Source organism: Brachycentrus maculatus, unplaced genomic scaffold, assembly GCF_059751285.1.
Source record: "Brachycentrus maculatus isolate JH-2025_06_01 unplaced genomic scaffold, ASM5975128v1 h1tg000059l, whole genome shotgun sequence".
Lineage (NCBI taxonomy): Eukaryota > Metazoa > Arthropoda > Insecta > Trichoptera > Brachycentridae > Brachycentrus > Brachycentrus maculatus.
Genome location: NW_028280813.1, coordinates 723050 through 737622, shown reverse-complemented (window position 1 = coordinate 737622; position 14573 = coordinate 723050). Strand labels below are relative to the sequence as shown.

Here is a 14573-nt window from a genome sequence, read left to right as displayed (position 1 = left end):
CTTGATTTTCCAGGAGAACGTTTTTAACTAACTAACTAACTAACCATCACGCCGCTTCCCCGCAGGGGCAGGCAGAGAGAATCGAACGCCACACCACTCTGTCTTTGCAAACATTCTTTGCCTCTTCTACATTCATGCATCTCCTCATACATACCTGACGATTATTACGACTCCTGACCCGGCCGCTTTCAAGTATTTGACATACCTGATTGTGCCAAGTTTTCCTCGGTCGTCCTCTGCTTCTTTTTCTAAGTACATTCGCCCCATAAATTTGTTTAACCGTTCTTTCTTCACTCATACGCTCCACATGTCCAAACCATCTCAACACACCTTTCTTAATTTTATCGATAATGCTTATCTCAGCCTTGCATTCTTTCCTTATTTCATCATTCGAACATCTATCAACATCGTTTTGCCACACACATTCGTCTGAGGGATCGCATTTTGACTGCATTCAGTCTGCTTTCATCCTTCTTTTGCCAACTCCATGCTTTGCTTCCATACATAAGGGTTGGAACCAGAACTCCATTGTGTACTGCCAGTTTAGCTTCCGCTGATAGATTTTTATTATATAATACAATGTGTTAAAAATAAATATCAAGCCACTTATTGAACTTTTCACTGTGCAACAGATCTTTTTAGGTAAAACCTGAAGGTTTTTTCTCCATTCGAAAAATATTTAGTATATTTAAAAAAATAATTAAACAATACCTTTTCTTCAAAATGCAAAAACAACACTTTCTGCCCTGTAGCGGGTAAATATTGAGTTAAAAATATGCCGCTTTTGCTGGGATATAGTACATTTTCTGGGCATTCCGAAAACATGCACAGCTGAAAATTGTCGATTTTTGATTTATGACGTTGTTGAAAGGAGTGAGCGACATGTGATTTGAGCACTGCGCTGTGTACGATATGTTGAAATAATACTAGAATACCAAACGCAATTGATTTTTTTTTCTCTTTTAATATTTGAAGATTGAAAGTCATAAAAAAAGTACCTAGGACTTTATTGAAGTACTAAATATAGTTTTGAAGGCTTGTCTATGCCCGGCGAAACTATTACGATGCTAATATGTAATAAACGCAGACGTTAAAAAAGTTTTTGTTGTCGTTCTTCTTCTTCTTTTTGTAGATCCTAGGGATCTGTTTGTGCCCCCGCATGTCGCTCTTGGGATGTTGACTCCCAGCTGTCTTTCCATCTTTTCGGAGGTCTGCCTGGGGGACTGCGTCCTTCAGGGTTGCCTCGGAGGGCGATACGTGGAAGTCTGTCTTCTGACATTCTGTTTACATGACCATTCCAGATAATTTATTTGGTCAAATTATAAGCTTAATAATAAAAATGAAAATGGTATTTTCTGGCGTTTCTCATGTGTGTGATTATAATCCAGGATTCGGACCTCACATACTAATATAAGAGTTTCTGCTTAATAAAAAGCTTCTTTACATCTCACCAATAGATGTCTCTAGTGAAGTTCTAGTGATTCATGAACAAGGTTTCTAAATTGGTTCATATATATAGAACTTCCAAGAATTTGAGTAGTGTGGTTGTCAATAATGGGTAGAATTGGTGAATGTTACACGTGTGTAAAGTGATCACTTAAACCAGCCTATGACGGTCGTAAGCCCCGTAAATGCCCAGACTTCCATATTCTTCTTCATCTTTGATGAGATGTCAAAAATAATATGATCATTCCAGTATCGCCTTCGTTGTCGTCCCCGCCTCACGATATCCTCCGTCTTACACATGCTCCGGATGTCGGTATTCCTTACTCGGTCTCGCAATGTGTTTCCGGTTACGGATCGGAGAGTCTTCATCTCGGAAGTTCCAAGTCCAGATTTTCTTCTACAAGTATCTGCTCTTGCCTCATTGTCGTTGTTTTGTTTTATTTATTGAATCATTGAAATAATCCAATTCTGGTCGCAAAAAAAACACAAATCTTAAGCGATATTTGTCTAACAGATGTCTGAATTGTTTGTTTGAGTTTTTTACAAAGTCGAATGGCAAGGCAATATTTTGAATGTGTTCAAATCATTGTTCACAATCTGGATCACGGAAAATTCACTAATTTATGTTTGTTTTTAATTTTATTAAAATCTTCTTATCCTCGATCAACTCGACACTGCGTCGATTCAATGCAGTGCCCCGCGCACCATAGGCCGATGATAAGGACTGGATAATACGATGGCGTGTTACTCAAACATTTAAAAGGAGATTTTTTCACGAAAACAATTTATTTATTTATCTACCCATATTCGTTACCTGTGTGGAGCATATGGAGTCTGCAGACTGCCTCCGGGCTCTTCTGTCGGCCATCAGCTCCTTCGCGTCCCCTCAAGTTAGGGCCTGATGCCTTGTGAAAGGGGCAAGCTTGATGAGTTAGGCGTGCGGTTACGTGACCTAGCCGATTGAATAGCCTCTTTTCGACAGTTGCTGTGAATTGGCCGTCGTTTTTATTGTATTTTTGCGACGGTTTGTACCGTTTGCACGCTTCATCGTTACATTTTAATATGGTCTAATCGTAAACTTGAAGCGTTTTCCGACTTGTGATTTGTTAACCTGCGACGTAAGGCGTTCCTGGGTCGTATGGCAGACGTCATGCTGCGATATTAACCTGTCTGGGAGTGAGTTTCTGCGGACAAAACTGTATCAGTCAGTTTTTTTTGGTATTTCTTTTTTTACTTTTTATAATTTTCGATTCATAGTAGTTGTTGCTATAATCAACATATTTTTTGTATGGGTAACATGAAATATGAAAAAAAAGAGACAAATGTCTGGCGGATACTAGTGTGAAGAGGACGGCGCGATGTTCGGTACGTCGTATACCTGAAAACATATCCGGCGCCGTGATTGGTCCTCTGGAACGATGAGAAGCATCGGGAGAATAATAGCATAAGTGGGAAAACGCGTCGAGTTTGGTATTGAATATTTTTCCAAATGTCTTTTTTTCGAGTTATACATATATGCCTGTACACACTGCCACCAAACAATACTGTCTGAAATGATGAAATTTTCAATTTGAATAAAACACATTGAATTTTGTACGTGTCTGTTTTTTCTTGTACATCCTGTAGGCCTATTGTAGTATATATTGTAGTATATATTGTAGTATATATGGTATATTATAACCTTAATGTATGGTTCTAACCCTAATGTATGGAAGTGAAGCATGGAGTTGGCAAAAGGAGGATGAGAGTAGACTGGATGCAGTCGGGATGCCATCTCTCAGTGCGGCAAGACCATGTATGGTAGATGTTCCAATGGTGATATAAGGAAAGGGTGCAAGGCTGAGATGAGCACTATCCAGCAAACTAAGGAAGGCGGCTTGGGATGGTTTGGGAAGGATGAGAGTAGACTGGATGCAGTCGGGATGCCATCTCTCAGTGCGGCAAGACCATGTATGGTAGATGTTCCAATGGTGATATAAGGAAAGGGTGCAAGGCTGAGATGAGCACTATCCAGCAAACTAAGGAAGGCGGCTTGGGATGGTTTGGGAAGGATGAGAGTAGACTGGATGCAGTCGGGATGCCATCTCTCAGTGCGGCAAGACCATGTATGGTAGATGTTCCAATGGTGATATAAGGAAAGGGTGCAAGGCTGAGATGAGCGCTATCCAGCAAACTAAGGAAGGCGGCTTGGGATGGTTTGGGAAGGATGAGAGTAGACTGGATGCAGTCGGGATGCCATCTCTCAGTGCGGCAAGACCATGTATGGTAGATGTTCCAATGGTGATATAAGGAAAGGGTGCAAGGCTGAGATGAGCACTATCCAGCAAACTAAGCAAGGTGTGTCGGGATGGTTTTGGGCATGTGGAGCGAATGAGCAAAGAAAGAACGGTAAAACAAATTTATGAGGCGAATGCGGTTGGAAATTGGAGCAGAGGAAGCCCAAGGAAAACTTGGCATAATTGAGTATTTCGATTACTTGGGCGTGGTCGGGTCAGGAGTGGGTTTAATCGGCAGGTACATATGAGGAGATGCGTGAATGTGGAAGAGGCGAAGATTGTTTGCTGAGACAGAGCGGTATGGCGCTCTGTTCTCTCTGCCTACCGCTGCAGGGTGTGGCGTGACGGTTACTTGGTTGGTTTATAATACTGCGTCGATTTGACAAGTGCCCACCGCACCATCGGGTGAAGATATCGGTAAGTAACAGCAGAGAGAGAGAAACTGGTCACTGATTTATTTAAACCCTGTATGATATATCGCTCACTCCTTTCAACAACGTCATATATCAAAAATCGTAAATTTTCATTTGTGCGTGTTTTCGGAATGCCCAGAAACTGTACTATATCCCAGCAAAAGCGCCATATTTTTAACTTAATATTTACCCGCTACAGGGCAGAAAGTGTTGTTTTTGCATTTTGAAGAAAAGGTATTGTTTAATTATTCTTTTGAATATACTTAATATTTTTCAAGTGGAGAAAAAATCTTCAGGTTTTATTAAAAAAGATCTGTTGCACAGTAAAAAGTTCAATAAGTAGCTTGATATTTATTTTTAATACATTGTATTATATTTTTAAACTTTAAAAACGTTCTCCTGAAAAATCAAATTTTTTATTTATGACGTTTTTGAAAGGAGTGAGCGATATGTATTATGCTAAAGGCACTATCCGTTCAATAAATATGTAAAATAGGTTTGTGCATTAATTTTAAATCAAACACAGATTTTTTGAGTCTACTAAGTTGTAAGTCCGCCTCCATAGTGTAATGGTCAGCACGCTCGGCTAACGTTCTGGAGGTCCCGGGTTCGATTCCCAGGGTAAGAAAAATAAATATAAGTGATTTTTTCACTATAACATTTATTCAATATATCACCCTGGACTGGTACCTGAAGCGGAGGGCTGATCACCTTTCCTTCATGTTTTAACGATCGAGATAACACTGCGTTTATATGCAGTGCCCTATGCACCATTAGGGTGCGGATAAGGGTTTGATGAAGACTAGGTTGTATTTTACTAACAAAAACACATAAAAAAATTATATATTGTGACAATTGTTTCGCCTTGTTGGGGCATTATCAAACGAATGTGTTTTTGTTAATAAAATACAACTTATAATAATAATAATAATAATAAAACCCTTATCCGCACCCCAATGGTGCATAGGGCACTGTGTCATATAAACGCAGTGTTATCTTGATCGTTTACACATGAAGGAAAGGTGATCAGCCCTCCGCTTCAGGCACCAGTCCATGGTAATATTGAATAAACATTACAGTGAAAGAATCACTTATATTTATTTTACCCCCCTTGGGAATCGAACCTGGGACCTCCAGAACGGTAGCCGAGCGTTATGACCACTACAGAGGTAGACAAAAAATCTCGGACTCAAAAAATCTGCGTTTGATTTAAAATTAAAATGTAAATCAAAATGGAGTTCTACAAATTAAACGCCATATCAATAAATAAATAAGTAAAATAGGGGTTTTACTTTGTATTACGGTTGTTTTTGGTGAGTTGGATGCGTTGTGAGGCGTCCGCCTCCATAGTGTAATGGTCAACACGCTCGGCTACCGTTATGGAGGTCCCGGGTTCGATTCCCAAGGGGGGTAAAATAAATATAAGTGATTTTTTCACTGTAATATTTATTTAATATTACCCTGGACTGGTACCTGAAGCGGAGGGCTGATCACCTTTCCTTCATGTGTAAAACGATCGAGATAACACTGCGTTTATATGACGCAGTGCCCTATGCACTATTGGGGTGCGGATAAGGGTTTTATTATATTATTATATTGTGACGCGTTGGCGTTGTGGCCGCGAATCCGGAATCCGGCTAATTCATTGTCTCCGCTTCCAGGGCTGCTCCGGTACAAGGTGGACTTCCAGTCGATGCAGCTGGACGAGGAGGACATCTACGACATCTACGACATTGACGACTACTGAGGCGGCCTCATTCCGATGCAACATTGATCGTCAAAACTAAACTATTAAAAAAAAAAAGCAACAAAAGTGCCTAGAACTCTTTAACTAAAGTATAAATCAGACTATACGCCGTCAACCCTCGCCGAGTCGCGCCGGGATTGGCGCCGGATTGAGATTGGCGCCGGATTCGAGTCGGGTCGAGATTGGTGCCGGATTGAGATTGTCGCCGGATTCGAGTCGGGTCGAGATTGGCGAGCTTTGAGACTGATTTAACCGTCCCTTTACCGCGCTTAAAAGTTAATACACTTGTAAAAATGAATGATTAAAACTAACCTTCACAGATAATTGCCTAAATTTATAATATTTGTAGTCAAAGGTGATGTTTTGAGAAGGATCTTTCACACATTTAAAGAGAAGGCAAAGACGTATCAGCGCGGCATTCTATTCTCTCTTCCTACCCCTGCATAGAAGCCGCGTGATGGTACTTTTAACATTTTGAGTGTGTCCAAATACTTGTTCACGAATCTGGATCATTTCCATTTGGGAGTTATTTTTACATTTTTGGCATCTTCATACAGATGATGGAGAATATGGAAGTCTGGGCATTTGCAGGGCTTACGACCGTTTCAATTTTTGAAACTCTTAGATATATTGATCAAACTCGTGACTCATAGTACATGCATCTATGTTGGAACAGAGAAAGCTTTTACTAAGCAAGATTCGGACCTTGCATATAAATAGAATAGAAGAAGAGAGTCTTTGGTTAGTAAAAGATTTCCCTATTCCAACATCGATGGCTGTTGTGAACTCACACGCGCTGTGCCACGAGTTTGATCAATGTATATGGGAGTACCAAAAAATCAGTAGTGTGGTTGTCAATCATGGGTAGAATTGGTGAATGTTACACGTGTGTAAAGTGACCGCTTGACCAGCCTATGAAGCCCCGTAATTGCCCAGACTTCCATATTATTCTTCTTCGTCTATGTTGAGATGTCAAACAATGTGTAATAGTTACATTTAGTGTTGGGAAGGGAAGGGTTAAGCCGAAACGGCATCACACGACGCTCGCGACTCATCGAGGGTTGACTGAAGTTAGGTAAATTAATCTTTGTTTTAAATTGTTGACACGTTGTTTGCGGTCGAGGGTTAAACGGTGCGATGCAAAGGGTACGTTGGAAGCTCAGAGCTCTGATCTTAGCTTCTAATTTTCCTTACGGTGCTAGGAAAATTCTACAGGCACCGGTGATATGTATTTTGTACATCATATGAAAATGCGGTTTAAAAATGGGAAAAATGTGAATTTTCCTCAATGTTGCTTTTATCGACCATAGTCGAAGTTTAATGTGACAATATTATAATGTTAGCTCTGGTAAGTATCTGAAAACGAGACAAAAATACATCGCAAGTAGTCGCAATAGCTGGCGTAGCGACACGACCGCCGCGCAAGACGATCTGCGCACTACTGGCGCAGTAAACGCGCTACGACATGCGCGTATACGCAAAGCGCGGCACGCACGCACACACTGAGAAACGTTTGTGTATTTGTGATTTTATCCCCGATTTTATTCACAAATTATTTATTTCCGTCGCTGCAAATGAATAACGTTATATTATAATCCTTTCATGTAATACATGATTATATTACGGAGGAATACAAAAATTGTGAGCCCGTATCTATTATATTTTATATTGATATTCTCATTTAAAAAGTGGAGTTGTAGTAAATACATATCACCGGGAGGGGAAGGTTAATGTACCGCGAAATACAGGTATGAATTGTGCGCAAGTTTAGCTTTGCAGAGTGTCCGAATAGACCCGCCGCCAGCGCTGATCTCTATGAAAACGTCTACGGTCCCCGCAAACAATGTGTTAATTTGTATAATTTGTTTTGCACCAGCTGAAATAATCAAAGTTCTTTGTTTATATTATGTATAACGTCAAGTTAGTTAATTTAATACGTTTAATTCCATAAGTTATTGATTAATATTCTATATACATATATATAACCAGTTGAAGCTGTGAAATTTCCTTGTTTTGCGACAGTTTACAACATTTAATTTGCGTTATCTGTTTTAATGATCAAAATTCTCCGTTTGATTCAAGTTAATTGAAAATCTTTGTTTGATACCACCAGTTAATTTTAAATCTTTGTTTGATACCGCAAGTTAATTTTAAATCTTTGTTTAACTCTTTGTACTGGAGTTGTTTTGGTATGTGCGTACCGCCGACTCAAAACGAGTTCTGTTAACTTATTACTGTTTAGTTGTACTAGTATGATTCTGTATAAATTATAATAAAAAATAAAACAATATATTTAAAATATTGAGAAATTAGACTTTATTTTCTTGCCGACGCTGGAGTAATACGGCAGACCATATGCACTCTAGTGCTAAGGGTTAAATTAATCTGAAATCTTTGTTTCATACCACAAGTTAATGTAAAATCTTTGTGTTATACCGCATGTTATTTTTAAATCTTTGCTAAACCATTTTAGTGCTGAACAATTTCACACATAAAAGCGTTTTTTCTTTGTTGACAAAAATGTGTTTTATTTGTAATTTTGTTACTACAATTGTGACACAACTTTCAAGGTCAACCGCTAAAAATACACTTAACGCCAGAGCTGAAATTTCGACCTTCTGCAATTCTGTAGTAGGATTATAAAGTCGAAAATTCGACTCTCAGCACTGTAATGGTTAATACCGCAGATTGATTTGAAATCTTTGTTTTATACCGCAAATTAATTTAAAATCTTTATTTTACACCACAAATTAATTTGTTTAAAAATTAAATAACATGGTTAAAAACATTTAACTTGTGTTACATGATAAAAATTCTCTGATACTGCAGGTTGATTTAAAATCTTTGTTTAATACCGAAAATTAATTTAAAATCTTATTTTCACACCACAAATTAATTGTTTAAAAATTAAATAACACGGTTAAAAACATTTAACTTGTGTTACATGATAAAAATTCTCTGATACTGCAGGTTGATTTAAAATCTTTGTTTTATACCGAAAATTAATTTAAAATCTTTATTTTACACCACAAATTAACTTGTTTAAAAATTAAATAACACGGTTAAAAACATTAAACTTGTGTTACATGATAAAAATTCTCTGATACTGCAGGTTGATTTAAAATCTTTGTTTTATACCGAAAATTAATTTAAAATCTTTATTTTACACCACAAATTAACTTGTTTAAAAATTAAATAACACGGTTAAAAACATTTAACTTGTGTTACATGATAAAAATTCTCTGATACTGCAGGTTGATTTAAAATCTTTGTTTTATACCGAAAATTAATTTAAAATCTTTATTTTACACCACAAATTAATTGTTTAAAAATTAAATAACACAGTTAAAAACATTTAATTTGTGTTACATGATAAAAATTCTCTGAAACTGCAGGTTGATTTAAAATCTTTGTTTTATACCGCAAATTAATTTAAAATCTTATTTTCACACCACAAATTAATTGTTTAAAAATTAAATAACACGGTTAAAAACATTTAACTTGTGTTACATGATAAAAATTCTCTGGTACTGCAGGTTGATTTAAAATCTTTGTTTTATACCGCATGTTCATTTTAAATCTTATTTTCACACCACAAATTAATTGTTTAAAAATTAAATAACACGGTTAAAAACATTTAACTTGTGTTACATGATAAAAATTCTCTGGTACTGCAGGTTGATTTAAAATCTTTGTTTTATACCGAAAATTAATTTAAAATCTTATTTTCACACCACAAATTAATTTGTTTAAAAATTAAATAACACGGTTAAAAACATTAAACTTGTGTTACATTATAAAAATTCTCTGATACTGCAGGTTGATTTAAAATCTTTGTTTTATACCGCAAATTAATTTAAAATCTTATTTTCACACCACAAATTAATTGTTTAAAAATTAAATAACACGGTTAAAAACATTTAACTTGTGTTACATGATAAAAATTCTCTGGTACTGCAGGTTGATTTGAAATCTTTGTTTTATACCGCATGTTCATTTTAAACCTTTGTTTTACACCGCAAATTAATTTAAAATCTTTGTTTCACACCGGTTAGTTAGTAAACGAATCTTGGTTTTGTATAATCTTACCTTTCAGGATAAATTGTTATTAGTACTATTATTATTATTTAAAAGAAAAATCAAGAATAGGGCTAGTTATAATTTTTCTTTAAGACGTTTGACCATGTGCTCGATTTCGGGGTTTTATATACAGGCGGATGTAAAAACGAAAAATGTAGTGATATTTTTTCATTGTTGGCTAATATATCCAAAATTAAACACGGTTATTGGATTGAATTCTACTTTAATTTACATATATCGCTCACTCCTTTCAAGAACGTCATGTATCAAAAAACTTGATTTTTCAGGAGAACGTTTTTAAAGTTTAAAAATATAATACAATGTATTAAAAATAAATATCAAGCCACTTATTGAACTTTTTACTGTGCAACAGATCTTTTTAGGTAGAAGCTGAATGCTTTTTCTCCATTTGAAAAATATTTAGTGTATTTAAATAACTTTGTCCGCCTCCGTAGTGTAATGGTCAGCATGCTCGCCTACCGTTCTGGAGGTCCCGGGTTCGATTCCCAGGGGGGTTTAATAAATATAAGTGATTTTTTCACTCTAATATTTATTCAATATTACCCTGGACTGGTACCTGAAGCGGAGGGCTGATCACCTTTCCTTCATGTGTAATCGATCGAGATAACACTGCGTTTATATGAAGCAGTGCCCTATGCACCATTGGGGTGCGGATAAGGGTTTTATTTATTATTATTATTATTTAAAAAAATAATTAATCAATACCTTTTCTCATAAAATGCAAAAACGACACTTTCTGCCCTGTAGCGGGTAAATATTAAGTTAAAAATATGCCTCTTTTGCTGGGATATAGTACATTTTCTGGGCATTCCGAAAACATGCTCAACTGAAAATTGACGATTTTTGATTTATGACGTTCTAGAAAGGAGTGGGCGATATATCATGATATGTGACGCGTTTTCTCTTATTAAGACATTATCAAATACTCGGAATGAAATGTGTTTATTGTTTCCGTTTTTGCTTTTAAATCCGCCTGCTTTTGGGGTGGTTTTTCGGCACAGAGAATCGACCATTGAATCCGTGCCGGATTGTGACCGGAAGATGGACGCTATCCCTTTTTGCGCTAGCGTCGCAAATGAGATAGGAATTTTTAAAAGTGCGTAAAAGTGATGCGAAAAAAGTATTTTTTTTAAAATTAGATATGAACGTGTTTTGATGGATAGCCTATATAAATAATATAACCCTTATCCGCACCCCAATGGTGCATAGGGCACTGTGTCTTATAAACGCAGTGTTATCATGATCGTTTTACACATGAAGGAAAGGTGATCAGCCCTCCGCTTCAGGTACCAGTCCAGGGTAATATTGAATAAATATTGCAGTGAAAAAATTACTTATATTTATTTTTACCCCTCCATGGGAATCGAACCCGGGACCTCCAGAACGGTAGCCGAGCGTGCTGACCATTGCACTACGGAGGCGGACAATACAGTGTCTATAAGTGGTCGGTATATAACATATGTGGTGCGTTTTGGACTGTTTTTTTAATTTTTAAAACAAATTTAAGCGCTATATACGTCGGTGCATCAACTTTTAATTTTATTTCCTTAACCGGATCCACGCCCCATACGCGGCTGACATAAGCGTTTGTGTTTTCACTTTACTCCAAGTTTCGAACCTCAGTTTAACTTGGAGGGATTTTTTCATGGTGTGGAACTTTGGATAAAATAATACGTCAATCCTTGGCCTTATGACATCTGTTGAAATATCTGACTAATAATTTGTAACATCACAAGGATAAATAAAAGAACGGATCCCCGATTTTTCTCGCGGTCGGTAATTAGTCCGCGCCATAATCATGCCCTATATCTGTCTCACTCTCGACGCTACGCATCGCCAGTGGGTAAGAGTGACACACGATGCGTGCTTTGATTTATTTATGTTACGATCTAATTTGTTTATATTACGATATATTTCAAGAATAATGTGACACACGTGTATTATAGAGTACCAAAAAGGCACAATGAATCCCATTGAACGTTTTTGTTTAGGAAAATAAATCGTTTCTTAACTAAATACATGATAAAAGTAATCATTTAAAAAACGGCGAAATACAGCCGCGCACGGGCGTCTCTTAGGAACAAAGTTAACGCGTTTAAAAGGTTAAGGAAGGAATGACTGACTGAATGAATGAATGAATGTCTTATAAGGTAGACGGATGAAAAAAGGTGTTCATTCCGTGGAGGGCCTGTTTTTAAGGGGGATTAGCTTCCTGCAATGTCGATCCATCTCTCTGGTGGTCTGCCCGGGAGTCGCCTACCTTGGGTTGGCCGTAAAGCGCAATGTGGGGGAGTCTGGATGGTTCCATCCTCCTCACACGCGCATACCATTGCCTCCTTCGTTGCCTTCCCCACCTAACCACATCTTCCATCTCGCATATTTCCCTGATCCTGGCGTTTCTCATTTTGTCTCGAAGACTCCTGCCTGATATGCTCCTTAGTCTTCATTTCTGACACTCTTATATATATATATATATATATATATATATATATATATATATATATATATATATATATATGTATATATATATATATATATATATATATATATATATATATATATATAAATATTTTGATTTTTCTGCTGATCTTCATGTCAGGGTTTTTCCATATAAAATTTTTCAGACATCCTGAGATGAGTTTTAAAATTGACAAATTTTAGTATCAGCATTTAGCATGTTGACCAAAACATGTCAAAATACCTAATTTCTGTTTCGCCAACTGCACTTATAAAAGTTGTATATATATATATATATATATATATATATATATATATATATATATATATATATTCATATTCATTCATTCAAACCCTTGTCTGCACCCCGATGGTGCATAGGGCACTGCACCATATAAACGCAGTGTTATCTTGATCGTTAACACATGAAGGAAAGGTGATCAGCACTCCGCTTCAGGTACCAGTCCAGGGTAATATTGAATAAATATAATAATAACCATATCCGCTCCCTAGGTGGAGCATATGGAGTCCACAAACTGTCTCCAGGCTTTTCTGTCGAATAAATATAAGAGTGAAAAAATCACTTTATTTATTTGATCCCCCCCCCCCGGGAATCATCGAACCCGGGACCTCCAGTACGGTAGCCGAGCGTGCTGACCATTAATACATATATATATATATATATATATATATATATTTATAATTTGCTGGGAATAAATTAAAATGTGAAACGCGTAGCAAAAAATACGAGGAAAAAGGTGCGTTTTTCAATGTATGAAATAAAACGCACAGGGTATGTTGATTTTTTTATTTTATCATGTATATTATGGAGAGAAGGTTTCTGTATTAAAAAATATACAAAGGAAAAAATTAAATAAATTATATATAAAATGTACATCATGTCTTTTATTTTTTGATATTTTATGACCTGATATTTTATGACAGTGTTCCGCAAACTTCTTCTGTTCAAGGTACAGCTACCAAATTAATAAATTTCACAGGTGCATATTTACTTAATTATGGTAACACATCGCTCACTCCTTTCAAGAACGTCATAAATCGTCAATTTTCAGTTGTGCGTGTTTTCTAGGGATGGAAAGATTGATAAAGACATAGAAAGGAGAGTGAATGCTGGGAACAGAGTGAATGGTGCACTGAAATCAGTTTTAGCAAATAAAAATCCATCAGCGGAAGCTAAACTGGCAGTACATAATGGAGTTCTGGTTCCAACCCTTATGTATGGAAGCGAAGCATGGAGTTGGCAAAAGAAGGATGAAAGCAGACTGAATGCAGTCGAAATGCGATCCCTCAGACGAATGTGTGGCAAAACGATGGTTGATAGATGTTCGAATGATGAAATAAGGAAAGAATGTAAGGCTGAGATAAGCATTATCAATAAAATTAAGAAAGGTGCGTTGAGATGGTTTGGACATGTGGAGCGTATGAGTGAAGAAAGAACGGTTAACCAAATTTATGAGGCGAATGTAGTTGGAAAAAGAAGCAGAAGACGACCGAGGAAAACTTGACACAATCAGGTATGTCAAATACTTGAAAGCGGCCGGGTCAGGAGTCGTAATAATCGTCGGGTATGTATGAGGAGATGCATGAATGTAGAAGAGGCAAAGAATGTTTGCAAAGACAGAGTGGTGTGGCGTTCGATTCTCTCTGCCTACCCCTGCGGGAAGCGGCGTGATGGTTAGTTAGTTAGCGTGTTTTCATAATGCCCAGAAAATGTACTATATCCCAGCAAAAGCGGCATATTTTTAACTTAATATTAACCCGCTGCAGGGCAGAAAGTGTTGTTTTAGCATTTTGAACAAAAGGTATTATTTGATTATTTTTTTAAATAGACTTAATATTTTTCAAATGGAGAAAAAAACATTCAGGTTTTACCTAAAAAGATCTGTTGCACAGTAAAAAGTTCAATAAGTGGCTTGATATTTATTTTTAACACATTGTATTATATTTTTAAACTTTAAAAACGTAAAAATCAAGTTTTTTGATTTATGACGTTCTTGAAAGGAGTGAGCGATATGTAACATATTGTGTTTAATGCCAAATGTGATCCTTCTCAACTGAGCGCAGGCAATCTGTATTTGGAGCGATTGTGTTATTTTCACAAAACTAGACTTT

General features: G+C 36.6%; 1 protein-coding gene across 1 annotated transcript in view; it reads left to right on the top strand.

The window, feature by feature from the left end:
* The window catches only part of eRF1 (eukaryotic release factor 1), a 28763-nt gene extending 22785 nt beyond the window's left edge, over positions 1-5978 (top strand). The window contains exon 9 of the mRNA XM_088256234.1: positions 5797-5978. Within this exon, the coding sequence (XP_088112360.1) occupies positions 5797-5882 (86 nt within the window). The 3' untranslated portion in view covers positions 5883-5978. The remainder of the gene's footprint in view (positions 1-5796) is intronic.
* The last annotated feature ends 8595 nt before the right edge of the window (positions 5979-14573 follow it).